The sequence below is a fragment of the Scyliorhinus torazame genome, chromosome 16 (genome assembly GCF_047496885.1).
Source record: "Scyliorhinus torazame isolate Kashiwa2021f chromosome 16, sScyTor2.1, whole genome shotgun sequence".
NCBI classification, from domain to species: Eukaryota; Metazoa; Chordata; class Chondrichthyes; order Carcharhiniformes; family Scyliorhinidae; genus Scyliorhinus; species Scyliorhinus torazame.
Window position 1 is genome coordinate 130705323 of NC_092722.1, and position 21938 is coordinate 130727260.

Consider the following 21938-nt stretch of genomic DNA (forward strand, 5'->3'; position numbering starts at 1 on the left):
GGCGGTGGTGTAGTTTTGTTGTTTAAGGATGGCATCCGGACAATAGTAAGGGATGATATTGGTGCTATGGAGGACAAGGTTGAATCAATTTGGGTGGAAATCAGGAATAGTAAGGCGAAAAGGTCACTGATAGGAGTAGTCTATAGGCCACCAAATAGTAACAGGATGGTAGGGCAGGCAATAAGCAAAGAAATAACGGATGCATGTAGAAATGGTACAGCGGTTATCATGGGAGATTTTAATCTGCATATCGATTGGTTAAACCAGGTTGGTAAAGGCAGTCTTGAGGAGGAGTTTATAGAATGTGCCCGGGATAATTTCCTGGAACAGTATTGTAATGGAACCTACAAGGGAACAAGCGGTCCTAGATCTGGTCCTGTGTAATGAGGCAGGATTGATTAATGATCTCATAGTTCGGGATCCTCTTGGAAGGAGCGACCACAATATGGTGGAATTTAAAATACAGTTGGAGGATGACAAGGCAAAATCAAACACTAGTGTTTTGTGCTTAAACAAAGGCGATTACAATGGGATGAGAGAAGAACTAGCTAAGGTAGACTGGGAGCAAAGACTTCATGGTGAAGCAGTTGAGGAACAATGGAGAACCTTCCGAGCGATCTTTCACAGTGTTCAGAAAAGGTTCTTACCGACAAAAGAGAAAGACGGTAGAAAGGGGAAAAATCGACCGTGGATATCTAAGGAGGTGAGGGAGAGTATCAAATTGAAGGAAAAAACATACAAAGTGGCAAAAATTAGTGGGAGACTCGAGGACTGGGAAGTCTTTAGGGGACAACAGAAAGCTACTAAAAAAGCTATAAAGAAGAGTAAGGTAGACTATGAAAGTAAACTGGCTCAGAACATAAAAGCAGATAGTAAAAGCTTCTACAAATATATAAGACAAAAAAGAGTGGCTAAGGTAAATATTGGTCCTTTGGAAGATGAGCAGGGAGATTTAATAATAGGAGTCGGGGAAATGGCTGAGGAGCTGAACAGGTTTTTTTGGTCAGTCTTCACAGTGGAGGACACAAATAACATGCCAGTGACTGATTGGAAAGAAAGATACGATAGGTGAGGACCTTGAGATGATTTAATCACTAAGGAGGCAGTATTGGGCAAGCTAATGGAGCTAAAGGTAGACCAGTCTCCTGGCCCTGATGGGATGCATCCCAGAGTGTTAAAAGAGATGGCTAGGGAAATTGTAAGCGCACTAGTGATAATTTATCAAAATTCACTAGACTCTGGGGTGGTCCCAGAGGATTGGAAAGTAGCAAACGTGACACCAATGTTTGAAAAAGGAGGTCGGCAGAAAGCGGGTAACTATAGGCCGGTAAGCTTAACTTCGGTTGTAGGGGAAATGCTGGAATCTATCATTAAGGAGGAAATAGTGGGGCACCTGGAGGGAAATTGCCCCATTGGGCAGATGCAGCATGGGTTCATAAAGGGTAGGTCGTGTCTGACTAATTTGATAGAATTTTTTGAAGAGTTTACCAGTGCAGTAGATAACGGGGAGCCAATGGATGTGGTATATCTGGATTTCCAGAAAGCCTTTGACAAGGTGCCACACAAAAGGTTGCTGCATGGCATTGAGGGTAAAGTGGTAGCATGGGTAGAGGATTGGTTAACTAACAGAAAGCAGAGAGTGGGCATAAATGGGTGTTTCTCTGGTTGGCAACCTGTAACTAGTGGGGTCCATCAAGGATCAGTGTTGGGCCCGCAGTTGTTCACAATTTACATAAACGATTTGGAGTTGGGGACCAAGTGCAATGTGGCAAAGTTTGCAGACGACACTAAGATGAGTGGTAAAGCAAAAAGTGCAGAGGATACCGGAAGTCTGCAGAGGGATTTTGATAGGTTAGGTGAATGGGCTAGGGTCTGGCAGATGGAATTCAATGTTGCCAAGTGTGAGGCTATCCATTTTGGGAGGAATAACAGCAGAATGGATTATTATTTAAACGGTAAGATGTTAAAACATGCTGCTGTGCAGAGGGACCTGGGTGTGCTGGTGCACGAGTCGCAGAAAGTTGGTGTGCAGGTGCAACAGGTGATTAAGAAGGCTAATCGAGTTTTGTCTTTCATTGCTAGAGGGATGGAGTTCAAGACTAGGGAGGTTATGCTGCAATTGTATAGGGTGTTGGTGAGGCCGCATCTGGAGTATTGTGTTCAGTTTTGGTCTCCTTACCTGAGAAAGGACATATTGGCACTGGAGGGAGTGCAGAGGAGATTCACTAGGTTGATCCCAGAGTTGAGGGGATTAGATCATGACGAGAGGTTGAGTAGACTGGGACTGTACTCATTGGAGTTTAGAAGGATGCGGGGGGATCTTATTGAGACATATAAAATTATGAAGGGAATAGATAGGATAGATGCGGGCAGGTTGTTTCCACTGGTCGGGGAAAGCAGAACTAGGGGGCATAGCCTCAAAATAAGGGAAAGTAGATTTAGGACGGAGTGTAGGAGGAACGTCTTCACCCAAAGGGTTGTGAATCTCCGGAATTCCTTGCCCAGTGAAGCAGTTGAGGCTCCTTCTTTAAACGTCTTGAAGAAAAAGATAGATACCTTTCTAAAGAATAAAGGGATTCGGGGATATGGTGTACGGGCCGGAGAGTGGAGCTGAGTCCACAAAGATCAGCCATGATCTCATTGAATGGCGGAGCAGGCTCGAGGGGCCAGGTGGCCTACTCCTGTTCCTAGTTCCTAGTTCTTATGTTCTTGTGTTCTGATATTGCCATGGCACTACCTTGTACTCACTGAGAATGCTAGTACACTGATAATCGTCTGATTTTTATTTTTTTTTAATTTCACAGTATCTCTACTTTCAAAAGCTCGTGATTGTGTCATTAATGTGGAAGATGATCAAAAGCCTCTCCTTGAATCACAGGTGATGTACTACATTTTGTTAGTGGCCTGAAAAATCCATCAAAGCTTTGATGTTTAAGTGAACTTCCTGAGATCTCATATTTTATCCCCCCCCCAAGCTAAAGAAGTAATTTAAATAATCTGTGGGGAAGTAACTTGCTCAGGATTCAAATCTATTTGCGAATTGATCAGATGATGCAATGATTGAAGTAACGGCAAGATACAGGCCATGATTTGTTTAAATTCAGTAATCCTGTAGAATCCACACACTAATATAGTTCAGCCCAGACACTATGGAAAGCTTAAGGTAAATTGTGTCTCAATGACAAATTGGAGTAAGTGTGTAAAATACCAATTCTTGACCTTTTTAATGCTGGTTGGTACTCTATTTAATGCAGTGGCCCGGATTCCATTTGTTTTCATAAGTGATGGATTGCATAACGTGTTTCTATTATTTTGCAGATATATGTTTGCTGTGTTGCTAGGCCCATTATGTAATCTGTGCAATGTGTATAATTTGTGGCTGATGAAAACCTTTTGAAAAGTATTGTAATATTGGACGAGTGATTGGCGTGGGTAAAAGCATCATTTTTCAAACCCACACAAGATCGAACATTCACAATGCATTCTAATTTTCAGTTCGTAGATAGTATGTCCAAAGCAGTCGTCAAAATGGCTACTCCATCAGCACTGCATGTATGTATGGAAAGTGAATGCAAAGAGATTACAATACTCAGGGTTTAGGTGGCTATACTGGATGGTTTTCTACCACTGTATGTTAAATGAAATTATGGGAATGTTAAGCATCTGCTGCATTTATTTGTCTTGTAATTAGCCATCTGTCAGTAACTAGCAATTTCTAGGAGAAATAATTGATTTCCTAAATTGGAGTGAAAATCAGCTCATTTTCTTGCAATCTAAACATTTATTCAGAGTCTGGATCCATAGTAATCTGGTATATCTTCAAAAGTATGTTGTGTCTACAAATGTATTTCGGTTTGTAAATAAATTGGCAGGTATTTGTTTGCTCTTTTACCCTGCCAAAAAAATTAACCTGCATATGCTGATATTAAAAACATAACAGTATATTTGAGAAAACACAACCGATCATATATATTTTAGAATTGTTTAAACTTTAATAGTCAGTAGCTCCAGGTGTCGTCGTCTTCCTGGGCCAGCCATTTTGTTCTTTGCTCACATGACCTGACATATGACCCTCCCTCGCCCTTGTTGGTAAATCAATAAAGCTCTTTGGATGTCAGAAATTAAAATGCTTTTGAGTTCATGAAATCTTTTAAATGAAGTTTACATCTAATTCTTTGTCCCCTCCATTCTTTTTTTGTTTGCTATATTTAATTTTTATATTTTACAACATTTTTCTCATTCTGCTCACTTCTCCTTGAAGGCACTGGCAACTTGGGCTATAGATCCGGGGGAGGGGTTATTATAATCACAGACCCCAACTGTGGCTAGGATACTTGACAGAAACCCCAATGGTTTACCTTAATTTTGTAAGACTGAAGAAAGAATACGTTGCTGCAGGAGTGATTTCATGCACACTAAGGTTATGGTTATATTGAAACAAACTTCATTACTAACACAGTATATTTAACAATAAATATATTTAACATCAGACAAGAAAAAGCTTACAATTACCCTTAAATAATGCAACACAGTGACACAATAACCCAAAACTGCTATCTTTACTTCCACGCAAAGAACAGAACCATTTCCGGTTACAATCTTTATAATTACAGTTAGCAGACTCTGGAATACTTGCTGTAAAGAGATGTCTTTTGAGACTGTGTGGCCTGAACCCTGACAGAAAAATGCAGAATCTCTGGCTGTATTTCTTCAGAAACTGCTTCTCGGTTTGTCTTCCACCCACACACTAACTCTGAACCTCAACACCTGACTGCTTCAAACCCTGGCTCCTCCCATTAACTACATCATCTTACAAAACGGAACACAATGGGCACGATATAATGGAAATGAAAGAGTCTCGCGTCAGGATTTTTAAAAACATTCTCGCAGCAGTCATACACACAAACCAAGCGTTTACCCTTCTTGCACCAAATACATAGACAAATGTATCTGAAATTCCGACAGTCATCAAAGGATGGGCGGAACATTTTATTTTTTATTTTTTTTATTTTTAAAAATATATTTTATTCAAGATTTTTTGGCCAAACATCACAGTACGTAGTGTTTCTTTTAAACAACAATAAAACAATATAAATAATAGTGGCCAGTTTTAAACAAATAAATAAATAATATATGAACAGAAACAAAAACCAAACTAAATGGCAACTGCCTTGTCAAAAATAAATACACTCAAGATACAATCCAACAGTCCAATGTACATTACCTAAAACAAGTGCCTATACATATACAATAACATCCCCGAGAGTCTGTCCGATTCCTGCCCTCCCCCCTGGGTTGCTGCTGTTGTCTTCTTCTTTTCCATTCCCTCTATCTTTCTGTGAGGTAGTCGACGAACGGTTGCCACCGCCTGGTGAACCCTTGAGCCGAACCCCTTAGTACGAACTTAATCCGTTCTAACTTTATAAACCCTGCCATGTCGTTTATCCAGGTCTCCACACCCGGGGGTTTGGCTTCCTTCCACATTAACAATATTCTGCGCCGGGCTACTCGGGACGCAAAGGCCAAAACATCAGCCTCTCTCGCCTCCTGCACTCCCGGCTCTTCTGCAACCCCAAATATAGCCAACCCCCAGCTTGGTTGGGCGGAACATTTTAATCCACACCAGTTGGACATGTTAGTGTAGGAAGCTTTGACTTTAATTGTCAGCAGCCTGGTCTGTGGAAGATATCACCGCTAAGCCTGATTTCTGTCCCTGTCCAGGAGTAATGCAACACTGTTGCGCACAGAAAACAGGAAAGTGATTAATCTGCCTCTTTTTTTGTTTACTTTTCTTAATCTGAAGATGCAATGGCCACTTGTACACCTATTGCTTCCTTGGATTGAGGGTTAACTCAAAGCAGATCAGCTCCTGGCCTGCTTGGCTCCAAGATGGGGACTTGACTTCTGCATTATCAGCAACTTTTAAAAATACTAACAATTCTACTTTTCTCTTGGATATCGAACAGCATTGCAGATCCAGAGGCAAAGTAGAAACGATGCTTTAATTTTAGTTTTTTTTTTTTTTTCTTTCATTTGCAATGCTGATCACCATTACGTGAACTGCACATGGTTATAAGTCTGACATGAAGTGTCATTTTTCACCACCTTTACATCCATCAAAAAGTACCACCCACAACAACAACTTAGCACCTTTACACAATGAAACACCCCAAGGCGTTTCACAGGAGCAATATAAAATAATGACACGCACCCATCTAAGGAGATATTGGGTCATATGATCAAAAGCTTGGTCAAAGTGGTAAATTTTACGGCATGTCCTAAAGGGGGAAAGGGAGGTGAGGAAAGAGGTGTAGACATTCCACAGCTTGGGGCCTGGACACCTGAAGACATGGCCAGCATTGGTGGAACATTTAAAATGAGGGGTGCACAAGAGACCAGAACTCGAGGCGTTCACATATCTCGGGTGGGTTTGGAGCTAGAGGAGACTACAGAAATATGGAAGTGTGGTGTCATGAAGGGATTTGAAACCTAGAATTACAATCTTTAAATCCAGGTGTTGCTTGACTGGGAGCCAGTGTAGATCTGGTGAGTGGAGGGTTGATGGGGGAACAGGACCTGCTGTGAGTTAAGACGTGGGCACCAAGAGTTGTTTCATAATCTCCAGTTTACAGAGGCTAGAATGTGGGACACCAGCTGGGGTGCTTTGGAATAGTTGAGTCTAGAGGCATAATATATGGTTTCAGCAGCTGAGATGGCAATCATGGGTCACTTCAATCTACATCTAGACTGGGTCTACATGATGAGCGCTAATGCTCTGACGGATGCATTTCTGGAGCGTGTTAGGGATGGTTTTCTAGAGCATTATGTTGAGAACCGACAAGAGAACAGACTATTTTACATCTAAATAAAGCAGTGAGAAAGAGCTAATTAATAATCTTGTTACAAAAGAACCTTTTGGGGATGAGTGACCATAATATAAAGAACTTTATATTTGTAAGTGGGGTAATTCAGTCTGAAGCTAGGGGCAAATTTACTGATGTGTATTCGGGAAAGGTAAGACCGTACGTAGGCTAAAGATGGACTTTTATAAAAAAAAAAAAAAAAATTTAAATAAATTTATTGAGTACCCAATTCATTTCTTCCAATTAAGGGGCAATTTAACGTGGCAAATCCACCGACCCTGCACATCTTTGGGCTGTGGAGGCGAAACCCATGCAAACATGGGGAAAATGTATGAACTCCACACGGACAGTGACCCAGAGCCGGGATTGAACCTGGGACCACGGTGCCGTGAGGCAGCAGTGCTAGCCACTGTGCTGCCACCTAAAGGTCGTCTTTAAAGAATTATTACATGGTACAGACAATCACTGCCTTCTAGTGGCTCATTCATCCTCTGTTTCAGCTGGAGCGACCGATGGGCCCTATCTAACTCCTACCGGGTGGGCTCCTCTCCCACCCCCATCAGCTTTGCCATCATATCAGCGAAGTATTCTATAGGCCTCCGGCCCTCCACCCCTTCAGCCACACCGATGATCTTTAGGTTGTGCCTTCATGACATGTTCTCCAGGTCCTCCACCTTGGCTCTCAGCCCTCTGTTGCTTTCTGCCACCCTCCGCAGCTCCTCATCCACCGAGGTGAAATGGTCACTATGCTGTGACAAGGCCTCCTCCACCCCTTTCATTTTTTTTCCCCCTGCTCCCACACATCGTCTGAGTTGGCACCACCTCTCGCACCGGGGCAAGAGTCCCTCCCACCCACGTCTTAAGCAAGGCCCATCACCATCTGACGCTTTACCAACAGCAAATTTGAACTCTCCAGCTATCGCCTCTGTCATCTTCACCATGATGGGTGCGACTCCACCCAATGGGCTCTCTTTTTCATTTCCCCCCCCCCCCCCCCCCCATCTTTCCTCCTGCTGCACCACTCACCACATCAGCGGCAGATCTTTCTGCTTGCCAGTTTTTGACATTCTATTAATGCCCTAAACCTTCCCACAGCTCCTCACGAACAAATCTTAACCAAAAACTGGGATAAAGTGACTATAAAACACATCCCTAGCAGGAACCGCCAATCATGTGACCTCCACCTACATGCCGCAACCGCTAGTCAAGGGCCTGATATTCTACATCTGAGTGTTCGAATGGGTAACCATGATGATAAGAGGATGCATTGGTGATCATCTAAAATTCTATAGTTTCTGGAATGTTACTACAGATTTGGAGGCAGCAAATGTCACCCCACTATTTTAAGAAGGGGGGGGGGGAGAGAGAGAGAGAAAACTGGGAACTGAAGACCTTTCATCAGCAGTTGGGGAAAATGCTAGAATCAATTTAGAGGATGTGTTAAATGGACCCTTGGATAATCATGATCTGGGCATAGTTAATATTGATTTGTTAACAGGAAATTACTCACTGAATTGATGAAGGCGAGTCAATGGACTTGGATTTTAAGAAGGTTTTTGATAACGTGCCCCCACAGGATGTTGGTTAGAAAAATTAAAACATGTGGAATAGAAGGTAATACACTGGCATGGATTATGGATTGGCTAAAAGACAAAAAGAGGGTAGGAATAAATGGGTCATTCTCACGCTGTGACTAATGGGGTATCTCAAGGATCAGTACCTGGACCCCAGCTTTTCACCATGTATAACAATGATTTGATGTGGGAACCAAATGTAATATTATCCAAGTTTACGGACGACACAAACTAGGTGGGAATGAGACTCTAGAATGGTGCAAACTGACTTCCAAATGATTGGACAGACTTGGCAAGTGGGCAAGAAGATGGCTGATGGAATATAATGTGAGGTAATCCACTTTGGTGAGAGAAATGATTGTACAGAGTATCTGCTAAATGGTGATAAATTAGAGATGAGACCTGGGTGTCCTCCTCAATAAGTCATTGAAAGTTAACATGCAGGTGCAGCAGGCAATTAGGAAGGCTAGTGGTATGTTGGCCTTTATCGCAAGAGGGTTTGAGTACAGAAGTAGTGAAATCTTGCTTCAATGATACTGAACCTTGGAAACAATATTATTGCCATAGAGGGAATGCAACAAAGATTCACCAGACTTGCTCCCAGGATGGTGAGAATGCCCTATAAAGGAAGATTGAGGAAACTGGGCTTGTATTCGAAGAATGATGTAATTGAAATCTATGAGAAAATTCAAGCTGTAGACCGGGTAGATGCAGTTAAGATGTTTCCCCTGGGTCAGGAGTCTAGATCTAGGGCTACAATTTTAAAATAATGGAGAAGCCATTCAAGACAGAGGAGGGGGGGGGGAAATGATCGGCCATGTACATATTGAATAGTGGAGCAGGTTCGCTGACCTGAATGGCCTACTCCTTTGTTCCTATGTTCTTATGATAGGTGACGTAATGGCAGTGCAAATGGGCAGCTTGTGAAGTTCATCTCCGGGTCAAAGGTAACACCGAGGTTTCAAATGCTGTGGTTTAATTTCAGACTGTTGCCAGGGAGTCAATCATTAGTGAACCAGTTTGAAACGGGCACCAAAACCCAATGGCCATTTGGTCCATCCAAGTATGCACCGAGCCTCTGAAAGAGCATCATACATAGGCCTATGCCCCGCCTATTACAGTAACCCCCCCCAATCTCTTTAGACGCTTGAGGGGAAATCTAACATGCTCAATCTATCTAACCTGTACATCTTTGGACTGTCGGTGAAAACCCACGCAGACACTGGGAGAACATACAAACTCGACACCGTCACCCAAGGCCGGAATTGAACCCAGGTCCCTGGCTCTGAGAGGCAGCAGTGCTACCTACTGTGCTGCCTACTGTGCCGTTGGAACCTCCTTTTGTATGTTAGACCTCGAACTAAAATTCTGTTGTGGCATAGCTGCGTTTTTTATTACTGGTGTACAGTGTAAAACAAAACCCCCCCAAAGTCTGCTCCATTTTAATATAAAAAATCCAACAGAAAACTAGCTATTGACAGATGCTGTTGTTTGATTGTGACAAAAGAAGATTTTTTTTTTCTTTTAAACCATTTCTCTTTTGATGTACTAGAGATGCAAATTGTCTACTTCCAAATTTCATTTACATACAGTCTTGCTTTGAAAACACACAATATCTCCTATGCTAGCCTACACAGACTACAGGTTAAACCTATGGCACAAGAAGTTGAACAAAGGCCATCTTTAAACTATACAGCATTGTTAAAATCCTTATCTTTTCTTATTATTAAAAAAAAAAATCAAAGACGGTGCCCACTGATTCTGCAGGACTGGCTGCCTTTCGATCTTCCCAGGTATGTACTATGCGCTGACCAATGGTTATTTAAAACCTATGCCTTCACATGTTAATAATGCTGTGTGGGTTTAAAACAATCAGTTGATACTGTGTAGGCTGATGAAAAGGGATAGTGTCTCTAAATCCCATGGAGAAAATTTTGAAGCTTTTGGATTTGTGACTGGACACTCTGAAGTGGTTGATAATTTCTGTTCCATTCCCTGTCCTTTTTTTAAAAAAAAAACTTTATGGAGCTCCATGCATGATGAGTACATAAGCCTGTATTACAAGGGAATTTCTATTTAGGTGTTGAATAATGGTGTTACTAACCAATACCTGTTCATTACATACCTTTGTCAATGCAGTGACCTACAATATTTTATTGCTCCCTACATCTTAAAATCCAAATTTTTAGCGGGAGTGCTGTGGAATAACAGCACTAAGCAAAGCCAGAAATTTTAATGTGATGTCTTGCATTGAATCGTGAGCCGAGATTCAGCATGTACTAAACAGGTATAAATTAATCAAAGTTAGAAATCAATCTTTGTGCGATTTCCTGAAGAGGTATGTAATAAACTCAAGCTTTAGGAATCTTCTCTTTGGAATGATGGGTTTATCCATAATGAAGCCCTCTCCTGAAACAGAAAATTGTTCTGATTATTCTTTCCTACCTCGAACACTGTTAACGGTTTAAATTGGTGAACAACTTTCACTGTTTTGATCACTAAATTTATTTTTCTCTTTCTTTCCATCGTTCTCGATGTGGAATCGATTTTCTTTTTAAATCGATGCTGTGAACCAGGTTGCAAAGGTAAGTCTAATTTTTGTGTTTTTGCTGGTTCAAGTGCGCCTTGCATTTAAAAGACACTAACTTATTCCCTTTTTGTAACCAATACTAAGGAAAATATTAACAGCTGCTGCAGGAGGACCTTGGGTCCATACTTGCAAATACGCTTTCAGTATTAATGGTTTGATTGAGCAGGGAAGGTCCCAGCCTGCTAACAGTTGTTAATATTTCAGCATGATGTCCTGACATCATCTTTAATGCAGCTATTTTGTTGAGGAGATTTCCTGATTTTACTTCAATATGTAGGAGGACGAATCTATTGATTGGTGGAGCAAGTTTTATGCATCAATAGGAGAGCATGAACGATGTGGCAACTATATTCAGAAAGGTTACGATACACTCAAGGTAATGTCGTTTTGTGCTTTTTTTTTGTGTTCTCACTCATTGCGTTACTTTTATCTTTAAAAATTGCAAATTCAATTAAACTGGTTTAAATATGTTCACGAGCCTAATGCAGTAAAAATTGTTCCCCCTCTTTTTGTTGCTCCATGTTGCTTATGTCTTATTTGTCCGTGTCGTCCAGGAGGAGTGGGCGAAATTTGCGGAGGTATAGGGACTACATTGACATATATGAAGCTCCTTGCCACTTCTCTCCATCCCTGCAGGGAATCACTTCAGCAGAGTGAGCTGGGTTTCTGCATTTTGAAATTGTTTGCAATTCAATTCGCCCAATTGGAATACAGAGAACAAGCGATGCTGCTGCCAAGTTTAGATACCCTCATAATGAACAGTGACCACAGAGTGTCGAGGGAAAACTACCAGGATCATGATCATGATACTGAAAGAAACCAAGGGCGGGATTCTCCCATTCGCCGGCAGAGTGTCCACGTCGTCGGAAACGTCGTCTCGTTTCACGACGGCGTGAATGGGCCACTGGGAGTACCAATTCTGGCCCCTACAGGGGGCTAGCATGGTGCTGGAGTGGTTCACACCGCTCCAGCCTCCCATCCTGGTGCGAACTGTGCACCGCGGGATCCGCACATGTGCAGTGGCCTCCCTCAATGCGCTGGCCCCGACGCAACATGGTGCGGGAGTTCAGGGGCTGGTGCGGAAGAAAATAGGCCTCGGGAGCGAGAGGCCGGCCCGCCAATCGGTGGGTCCCGATCGCGGGCCAGGCCGCCCCCCGACCCTGCACGCAGAGTTCCCGCCGGCTGCAACCATGTGTGGCCGGCGCCGGCGGAACTCTGCCTTTTTAGAGCGGCCGCTCGGCCCATCAGAGCCAGAGAATCGGCGGCCTGGCCACGTAAAGCAGCCCGCGACCCACGCCAAATGTTGCTGCGCCAATTCTCCACTCTGCGGAGAATCGTGTGCCGGCTTCGGGGCGGCATGGCCCGGTTGTAAGGATTCTCCTGCCCGGCCCCGGGCTGGGAAGATCTCGCCCCAGATATCCATATCGTGTTTCCGTGTGTACAGTTGATAACTTTTCTTTTCAAACAATGTCTTAAATTTCTTAAGGATTAGAATTCTTGGTGGTTAGAATAAAAAAAGTTCTGAACTCCTAAGTGTTTTGCAGTGAACATTTTTTCACCCCCGTTTTCTGTTTCTGATATTCACAAAGCATCATTTGAAATGCTCTATCACCTGTCTGGTTGCTTTTAAGCTTTTTTGAATTTGTCATGGAGCTTGAGCTCAACAGAATGATTCACTTTCTGCTAATAAACTGTTAAATCTGATGGTGTTTTGTTCTGATCTTCAAGTTGACTTGTGTTTCACCTGAATCATTAAATGCCACTTCTATTTTCTTTTAGTGTCTGAGGTTTATACTTAAATGTGTATATCACCAAAATAAATTGTATCAAGGCATAAAATTAGCCTCCATTAAAATCTCTTCTATGAAAATCAGGGGAGGGAATTGTCTTTAGGATCAGTGACCTGCTCCATCAGATTGCTGCTTTGACCCAGGGACTTGTGCAGATACAATAGGCTAAATGACTGCCTCCTGAATTGTTGACCACTGTGCCTAGTTAAACATTTCACAGAATAGTTAACTTTTTCGGGTCAATAAACACACATTGGACTTAGTCCCAATGAAAGGACAATGACCCGAAGCACTAACTTTCTCTTCCCTACAAATGCTGCCTGACCAGTTGAGTGTTCCCAAACTATTGATTTTTTTTTTTCAGATTTCCAGTATCTGTACTCTGCCTTTAAATTAGGATATCAAGTCACACTTTTTTTTTCCCCCTGATTTTTGGTTTAATTAGGGTTCCGGCAATTTCAGAAGTAGATTTGATTGCCAGTAAGATGTATTTTGGCCGCTCAAGCTGATAAGATGTAATAGTAAGGCAGCACCATGCTACCACTGGCCGGATGATATAATTGGAGCATGACCAAGTTTATGTTGGCAATTTCAATTTATTAAAAAAAAGACCTTGGAATTTATAGTTGTGTGAAGCATTTATAGTTGTGTGAAGACTTAATGTGGCTATTTTAATTTGCATTTGCAACTTTACTTTAAAAGCTTTTGCTAGCAAGATAACCAAATAATCCCTAGTGGGGGGGGGGGGGTGTCAGGCCATTCAAATTTATATATTTTTTATAAATTTAGAGTACCCAATTCTTTTTTGTTCCAATTAAGGGACACTTTAGCGTGGCCAATTCACCTACCCTGCACATTTTTTAGGGTTGTGGGTGTGAGATCCACGTAGACATGGGGAGAATGTGCAAACTCCACACAGACGCATCAGGCCAATGCTTAAATGTTCTAATTGGAATTGATATCTGTTACCTCGACTCTTCTGTCCTGCCGATTGTCCCTGCCAATTAGATTGTGAAAGGTCTGTCTCTGCCTTCACTTGAATTTGAGGGAGCTGACATTGTACATTGCCTGTAGACATGTAGCCATCAATGTAATTAAGAGAGATGTTTTTAAAGCTGACACCGCCTGGATATTTTCAGATTACACCTGGCCCTAACTATTGCCTATAATCAGCCTCACGCCAGCTCGCATCTAGATAAGGTGACTTTACCTTCCAGGCAAAAAAAAAGTGCAGTGGGACTAGATAAAAGTGCTTTTTATTTTGGTGTGTGTGTACATGTCTGTCTTCTTTAAGTCATCTTCAACTTTTTCCCTACAGGTGTACACTACAGAACTGGAGAAAGTCCCTGAATTCAAAGGACTGACTGATTTCTGCAACACGTTTAAATTATTTAGAGGCAAATCCGAGGATGATGAAGACCCTTCAGTTGTGGGTGAATTTAAGGTATTGGTTTTCTCGGTGAAATGTTTGTCCAGTTATTTTCTGTATCTTTTATCCAAGGCTGATTGATACATCTGCATTGTACTTTTGCATTAGCTGGAACACTCTCATTGTCCTACTTGAGAATGCATTCCACCAAATGTTTCCAGTTTACCTGCTTTTAAATCAAACAAAATGGGGCACAATTTGTTTTTGTCAATGGATAACTCCAAAATGGAAAAAACTAAAATTAATGGTCTGTAAACCGATTTGCCTCGTAGAGAGGACATATGTTCAGTAAAAGTCAAAATAACATAAAGAAGCAATATGCAAGTAGAATCACATGTGTTTAACTCGTGCATGAGTATCTGGCCTGAGGGGTGGGCCGGGTGAGGCAGTGGTGGTGTGGGGGGCTCACTGCAGGCTAGGGGGAAAACCTTCGAACAAAGGGATTTCCTGCCAAGTTTGCCACAACAAGCCTGGTAACTTCATCTCGACCTGCTTCGAGCTCCTTAGACGTCAATGTCTATAACTTGATGTACAAGAAGAACATGGACCTCATCTTTATACAATTGCAGGCTCAGATCCTTCCTCAGTAGTATCTGAGATGCTGACTTGTTTCTCTACCTAACTGTCTCCATTGGCACTTTAAAGAGTGGTATTTCTAGAATACGGCAAGTGTTCATCAGTTCATGCAGTCTCTGAGACGATCTCCAAACTGGAGAGGGAATCGGTGGTATTCCAGGTGTGATAGTCTGTTGGGTGGCTCTGTGTACAGCGAAAGTACATTCAAATCCTGGAGCAATGAATAAGATTGGTCTTGGCTTGATTTTTGTATCACACCTAATCCTTAAAGATTACGTTTACAAATTAATAATGGATGTTTGGTTGAGCACCTATGAGCAGTAGCTATGTGAGTAATTGACTGCTTCAGACAAATAGGAAAATGTTGGAGGGGCAATTAATCTGGCATATCCGTGATTATTTAGAGATTTACAGAGCAGGAGGAGACCTTTCAACCCATTGAGTCAATGCCGGATTATATATAGGACAACCACAGGCTAACAACTCCAGTCAAAGATGGCCTGTACGAACAAGACTGCTTTATGTTTTTGTCTTTAATCTTGTTTTTTTTTTAAATGAGAAACACTCCAATTATTCTGTTTATTTTAATATGACATTGTATATTTGAGTTAACGTGTTTTTATTTCAATTGACTTTCAATTGTAGGGTTCCTTCAAAATTTACCCTTTAAGTGATGATCCAAATGTTAAAACGCCCCCACGCCAGTTTGCTGAACTGCCAGATAGTGGAATTCAGGAATGTCTTGTGCGGATTTATATTGTTCGAGCCATTGACTTGCAACCAAAAGATAACAATGGCAAGGTAAGAAAATTGCATCTGGTACGTTATTTAACAAGTGTATTGAGTTTCCTGGTTTTAAACGAGAATCCCATTGTTTCCAAAGGCTTGCTGTGGGTTAGGAGGGAAATATGGCTACCAGTTGCCCATTCTCTATTCCCCAGAATTTACTTTTTATGTGCCTCTCTTCTCTAAGTTTAGATTCCTGCCAGAGGATTGGCTAGGAAATCTACATTAATGTATGGAGTTGTAAACTAGATACCTCAGGCCAATGGGAGATTGTCACAGTTTTCCAGGCATAGTTAGGACTCTTGGCTGATTTGAGGGTTTAGCAGAACTTCTAACTTATGCAGGGTATGGTAAAATTAGTATGCAAACATGATTGCTGTTTTAATAGAATGTAATTGGAAAAACATAACAGAATGCTATCCTTTGAAGTTTATCTTTTATTCTGAAGGGGACTGACTCGTGTTAGCATATAATCACAAAGGCTTTTTTTGAATACGGAGTGTGTTGACTGAGCTTCATCCTATCCTCACACGGACATTTAGCCAGAAATAGAACAATAATCAGGAGCAGGAACCATAATAGCATTCTTGTCCTACTTCTGCCTGCCTGCACTACCGCCTCCCCCATTACCATAGGACATAAAGACCCATAGAATGTATTTACCATCCGCTCGCTATGATCGCCCAACATAAAGGATTGAACCGGACAGAGCACCTCTCTGGTCAGCGCACACTGTCGGAGAAATGTTGTTCTAGTATTGCACAGCAGCTCCGTTCAGTGTCCTTGTTCTCACATACATTTTAACAGCCACCATAATATGTTTTGGGTTTTGTTTTTCTTCAACAATATTTCCTTTCACAAGACTACTTGGTTCACCATCCTTAATGGAAAACCAGTTCGAAAGCAAGCCAAGCTGAATGTCTGCCAGTTCTCTGGCATATGGTGGGGAGATGTTCACGAAAGTGGTATCAGTAGAACTTGGATAACACAAGAGATGAAAATATTTGAACTTTGGTAACTCCTCACTGATTCTTGCTGTGTGTCTGTGTTGTCCTCAAAGGGATAGCATTGTGTACATTGAGCGTGTGTATTGACCCATGGATGCAACTGCAGCTATTTGATGGTCAGTTGCAGGGTGATGCATTTTTACACCAGGCAACCTTTCCACAGCTCTTCACACCAGCTCCCCCAGGCACCTCATTTCCAAATGTATTTTGGCAATCAGTCACCACCTCCGCTTGCAGGCATTGACTGGGGCTGTTTAGCACAGGGCTAAATCGCTGGCTTTGAAAGCAGACCAAGGCAGGCCAGCAGCACGGTTCGATTCCTGTAACAGCCTCCCCGAATAGGCGCCGGAATGTGGCGACTAGGGGCTTTTCACAGTAACTTCATTTGAAGCCTACTTGTGACAATAAGGGATTTTCATTTTTGTTGGTCGCTCTGCTGTGTTTCTGGTACGAAGGGACTGATTTAAGGAACAGGGAAGATACCAGGCAAAATGAAATAAATATGACTCCAATTTCTGAATGCGGAGTCCACCTAAAGGAATGAAATAGTATGTATGGGTCGGGGAGGGCAAGGTTTTGGCAATACACCAAGAGATGAAAGAAGAGGGGGAAGCCCTAGCAGAAGAGTTGAAGGGTAAATGGGAGGAGGAGCTGGGGGAGGAGATCGAGGAAGGTTTGTGGGCTGATGCCCGAGGTAGGGTTAATTCCTCCTCCTCATGTGCCAGGCTTAGCCTGATACAATTTAAGGTGGTTCACAGAGCGCACTTGACGGAGGCGAGGTTGTGTAGGTTCTTTGGGGTAGAGGACAGATGTGGAAGGTGTTCAGGGAGTCCGGCGAACCATGTCCACATGTTTTGGTTATGCCCGGCACTGGAGGGGTTCTGGAGAGGAGTGGCGGGAGCAATATCTCAGGTGGTGAAAGTCCAGGTCAAGCCAAGCTGGGGGCTAGCAATATTTGGAGTAGTGGACGAGCCGGGAGTGCAGGAGGCGAAAGAGGCCTGTATTCTGGCCTTTGCGTCCCTAGTAGCCCGGCGAAGGATCTTGCTATTGTGGAAGGAGGCAAAGCCCCCTAGCCTGGAGGCCTGGATAAACGACATGGCTGGGTTCATAAAGCTGGAGAGGATTAAGTTTGCCTTGAGAGGGTCTGCGCAGGGGTTCTACAGGCAGTGGCAACCGTTCCTAGACTACCTCGAGGGGGAGGGGGGGGGAAACGAAGGATTGTTTGAGGGGATGGATGAGCAGGAGATAACATGGAGGGTGGGGGAAACTGGCACGTGCGGGTGAGAGCCAGTGTATAAAGCTATGTAAATATACCATTTTGCCATGTATATATCTTGCTCAGTGCGATTTTGTGTTATTTTGTTACGGGGGGGGGGGTTATTGTTTGTAAGGGGAAAAAAATTGTGTTGTTAAAAAAACTTTAATAAATATATTTTTTTTTAAAGGAATGAAATAGTTAAAGTATTTTTTCAGAATCGGGGCGTGTTTTTGAGATATGAATTTCCCAGTGACCAATGTTTAAAAAGAATTGCATGACAAGTTTTCATGTTTAAGACTGTTAACATCGACTGAATATTAATTACATGCAACTAATACATTAAAGGACAGAAAAGATATCCCCCTAACTACTGAACACAACTGAAAACCCAATGCCACTTTTTTACATTTTCATAGTCCCAAGGCTCCTATTTTTTTGACAGCATCCATTCTCCCTACATCCTGCCAGTTGAATCTTCGAGGCCTCTTCGCTTAACTCATTTGAGCATAATCAAATGGAGTTCTCATTGCAAGGTTCCCTCTGGGTGATCCTGTAATCCCTCACTTAAACAAGGGTTCCACCCTCTCCAAAACGTTGGTTAATCCAAAACACAGTTCTTTCCTTTTTCTTCTGCCTGGCATCACCGCACCTATTGGTTTTCTCCACCAAATCTTTCACTCTGTCTCGACAGTCCTAAGTCTGTGCACAGAATTACCAGCTGCTTCAGTGATGGGGAAGCATTGAGAAACAATTACTTGGGATAGAATTAATAGCCCCATGAACAAATGTGGATTGATCAGGAAGAGCCAGCATGGATTTCTTACGGGAAAATGGTATTTAGCTAATTTTCTGAAGTTGGGTTGATGAGGGTAATGGTTTTTTAAAAAAAAAATGTTTTATTAAAGCTTTTCCAACCAACGTTTTTACATAACAAAAATAGAAATACAAATAATAATAAAAAATAAACCAGAATTATTAAACAAAACAAGGTGGGTGTTGGCTTCCTATAAAACTTACATTATATCAACAGTTCTCCCCTCCCCGCCGAGGATGCTGCTGACAATTACTGCTCCCCTAGAAAGTCAAGGAAAGGTTGCAACTGCCTGGAGAACCCCATCAAGGACCCGCTCAAGGCGAGCTTTATTCGCTCCAGGCTGAGGAACCCCACCATATCGCTAACCCAGGCCTCCACACTCGGGGGTTTTGAGTCCCTCCACATTATCAAGATCCGTCTCCGGGCTACCAGGGTGGCAAAAGGCCAGTACCTTGGCCTCTTTCGCTTCCTGCACTCCCGGATCCTCCGACACAACAAATAGCGCTACTGTTGGACTTGCCTTCACCCGAGTGTCCAAAATCCTAGACATCACCCTCGCAAACCCCTGCCAGAATTCTTTCAGCGCCGGGCATGCCCAAAACATATGGGCAAGGTTCGCCGGACTCCCTGCACATCTCGGGCACCTGTCCTCCACCCCAAAAACTTACTCACCCTTGCCGCCGTTAAGTGTGCCCGATGCACCACCTTAAACTGTATTAAGATGAGCCTGGCACATGATGAGGAGGAGTTCACCCTGCCCAGGGCGTCGGCCCACAGGCCCTCATCCAGCTCCTCACCCAGCTTCTCCTCCCACTTGCCCTTCAACTCCTCCACTGAGGCTTCCTCCACCTCCTGCAGCTCCTGAGATATGTCCGACACCTTCCCCTCCCCTACCCAGATGCCAGACACCACCCTATTCTGGATCCTACGCAGGGGCAACAACGGAGATGTCACCACCTGTTTTCTAAGGAAGTCCCAAACCTGGAGGTACCTGAACGCATTCCCCGGGGGCAGGCCGAACTTCTCCTCCAGCGCCTGCATGCTGGGGAAAGTCCTGTCTATAAACAGGCACCCCCCCCCCCCCCCCCATCCTTCTAATACCAGCCTTGGAACCCCCCCCCCCCCATCCATCCTACCTGGAGCAAATCTATGGTTCTTCCGTATTGGGTCCACACAGAGGCCCCCTCCTCCTGCAAACCCCCCCCCCCCGGCTAAGCTCCCAGAATGCCCTTTTAACTTGCGGGGATTTATTCGCACACACCAACCCCGTAACAATCCTATTCACCCGCTTAAAAAAGGACTTGGGGATGAAAATGGGGAGGCACAGAAAGACTAAGAGGAACCTGGGGAGAACAGTCATCTTCACAGTCTGCATCCGTCCCGTCAGGTAAAGCGGGAGCATGTCCCACCTTTTAAACTCTCCCTCCATCTGCTCCACAAGCCGGGTTAAGTTGAGCCTGTGCAGGGCATCCCAGTTCCTGGCCACTTGTATCCCCAAGTACCGAAAGCTCCTCTCCATTATCTTGAGCGGGAGCTCCCTCGGTCTCTCCTCCTGGCCCCTAGCGTGGACCACGAACAGCTCACTCTTCCCCACGTTCAATTTATACCCGGGAAGCTCCCCAAGTCCCTCCGGATCCGCATGACCTCCCCCATCCCCTCTAGCGGGTCCGAAATGTACAACAGGTCATCCGCGTAGAGGGAGACCCGGCGTCTTTCCCCCCCCCCCCCCCCCCCCCCGGCGCACCAGCCCCCTCCAATCCGTTGAAGCCTGAGCACCATGGCCAACGGCTCAATTGCCAGGGCAAACAGCAACGGGGACAGGGGACATCCCTGCCTCGTCCCCCGGTGCAGCCTGAAATACTCCGACCGTAGCCGGTTCGTGAACACACTCGTTGCAGGGGCCTGATACAGCAGCTTGACCCACCCTATGGGTCCCTCACCAAATCCAAACCTGCTTAACGCTTCCCACAGGTACTCCCACTCCACCCTGTCAAAGGCCTTCTCCGCGTCCATTGCAGCCACTACTTCTGCATCTCCCCCCTCCAAGGGCATCATGATAATATTCAGGAGCCTCCTCACATTCGTGTTCAGCTGCCTGCCCTTAAAGAAACCCGTCTGGTCCTCCCCAATCACTCCTGGGACACAGTCCTCTATTCTGGTGGCCAGAATTTTTGCCAACAGTTTGGCGTCTACATTCAGGAGCGATATCGGCCTGTAGGGCCCACACTGAAGCGGGTCCTTCTCCTTCAAGAAAAGCGAAATCAATCCCTGCGACATCGTTGGGGGGAGGGTCCCTCTCTCCTTTGCCTTGTTAAAGGTTCTTAGCAGGAGCGGGCTCAGTAGCTCCGAGAACTTATAAAATTCTATGGGGACTGCATGCTTGCCAGCCCCCTGACTACTTCCTCCAACTCAATTGGGACCTCCAATCCCTCCACCCACTCCACTTCCACCCTCTGGAACCTCAACCGGTCCATAAACTGCCTCATCCCTTCCCCCTCCCCAGGGGGTTCCGACTCGTATAACTTCCCGTATAACTCCCTGAAGACTTCATTAACCCTCTCTGGGCTCAGCACCATGTTGCCCTCCTTATCCCACCCTCCCCCGATCTCCCTGGCCGCCTCCCTCTTGCGCAGTTGGTGTGCCAGCACCTACTCGCCTCCTCTCCATACTCGTAGACTGCCCCTTTCACTTTCCTTAACTGCGCCTCCGCCTTCCCCGTGGTCAGCAAATCGAACTCCGTCTGATGTTTCCGGCGTTCGTTCAGCAGCCCCCCCTCTGGGGCCTCCGCATATCTCCTGTCTGCCCGGAGTATCTCTCTCACCAGCCTCTCCCTCTCTGCCCTCTCCTTCTCTCTGTGGGACCTGATGGAGATCAACTCTCCCCTAACGACCACCTTCAAAGCCTTCCACACCACTGCCACCGTTACCTCCCCTGTGTCATTCGCTCCCACACATTTCTCAATGCTCCTCCTTATCCGCCCACAGACCTCTTCATCTGCCAGCAGCCCCACATCCAGTCTCCAAAGAGGGCGCTGACCCCGTTCCGCCCCCAGCCGCAGGTCCACCCAGTGCGGGGCATGATCCGAGACCGCAATGGCGAGGGTAATGCTTTTGATGTGGAATTTTAAACTGCATTCGATAGAGAGCTATGCAACAAACTTGAGAAAAGTTGTCGCTCATGGATTATAACGTACAGTAGCAACTTACGCCGGAATGTGACGACTAGGGGCTTTTCACAGTAACTTCTTTGCA

General features: G+C 44.3%; 1 protein-coding gene across 1 annotated transcript in view; it reads left to right on the forward strand.

Annotated features, from left to right (window-relative positions):
• Positions 1-21938, forward strand: part of LOC140392299 (myoferlin-like) — a 309204-nt gene that overhangs the window by 164294 nt on the left and 122972 nt on the right. Inside the window, exons 33-39 of the mRNA XM_072477615.1 lie at positions 2805-2878; positions 3496-3552; positions 10183-10230; positions 11014-11022; positions 11305-11403; positions 14136-14261; positions 15468-15623. Of these exons, the coding sequence (XP_072333716.1) occupies positions 2805-2878; positions 3496-3552; positions 10183-10230; positions 11014-11022; positions 11305-11403; positions 14136-14261; positions 15468-15623 (569 nt within the window). The remainder of the gene's footprint in view (positions 1-2804; positions 2879-3495; positions 3553-10182; positions 10231-11013; positions 11023-11304; positions 11404-14135; positions 14262-15467; positions 15624-21938) is intronic.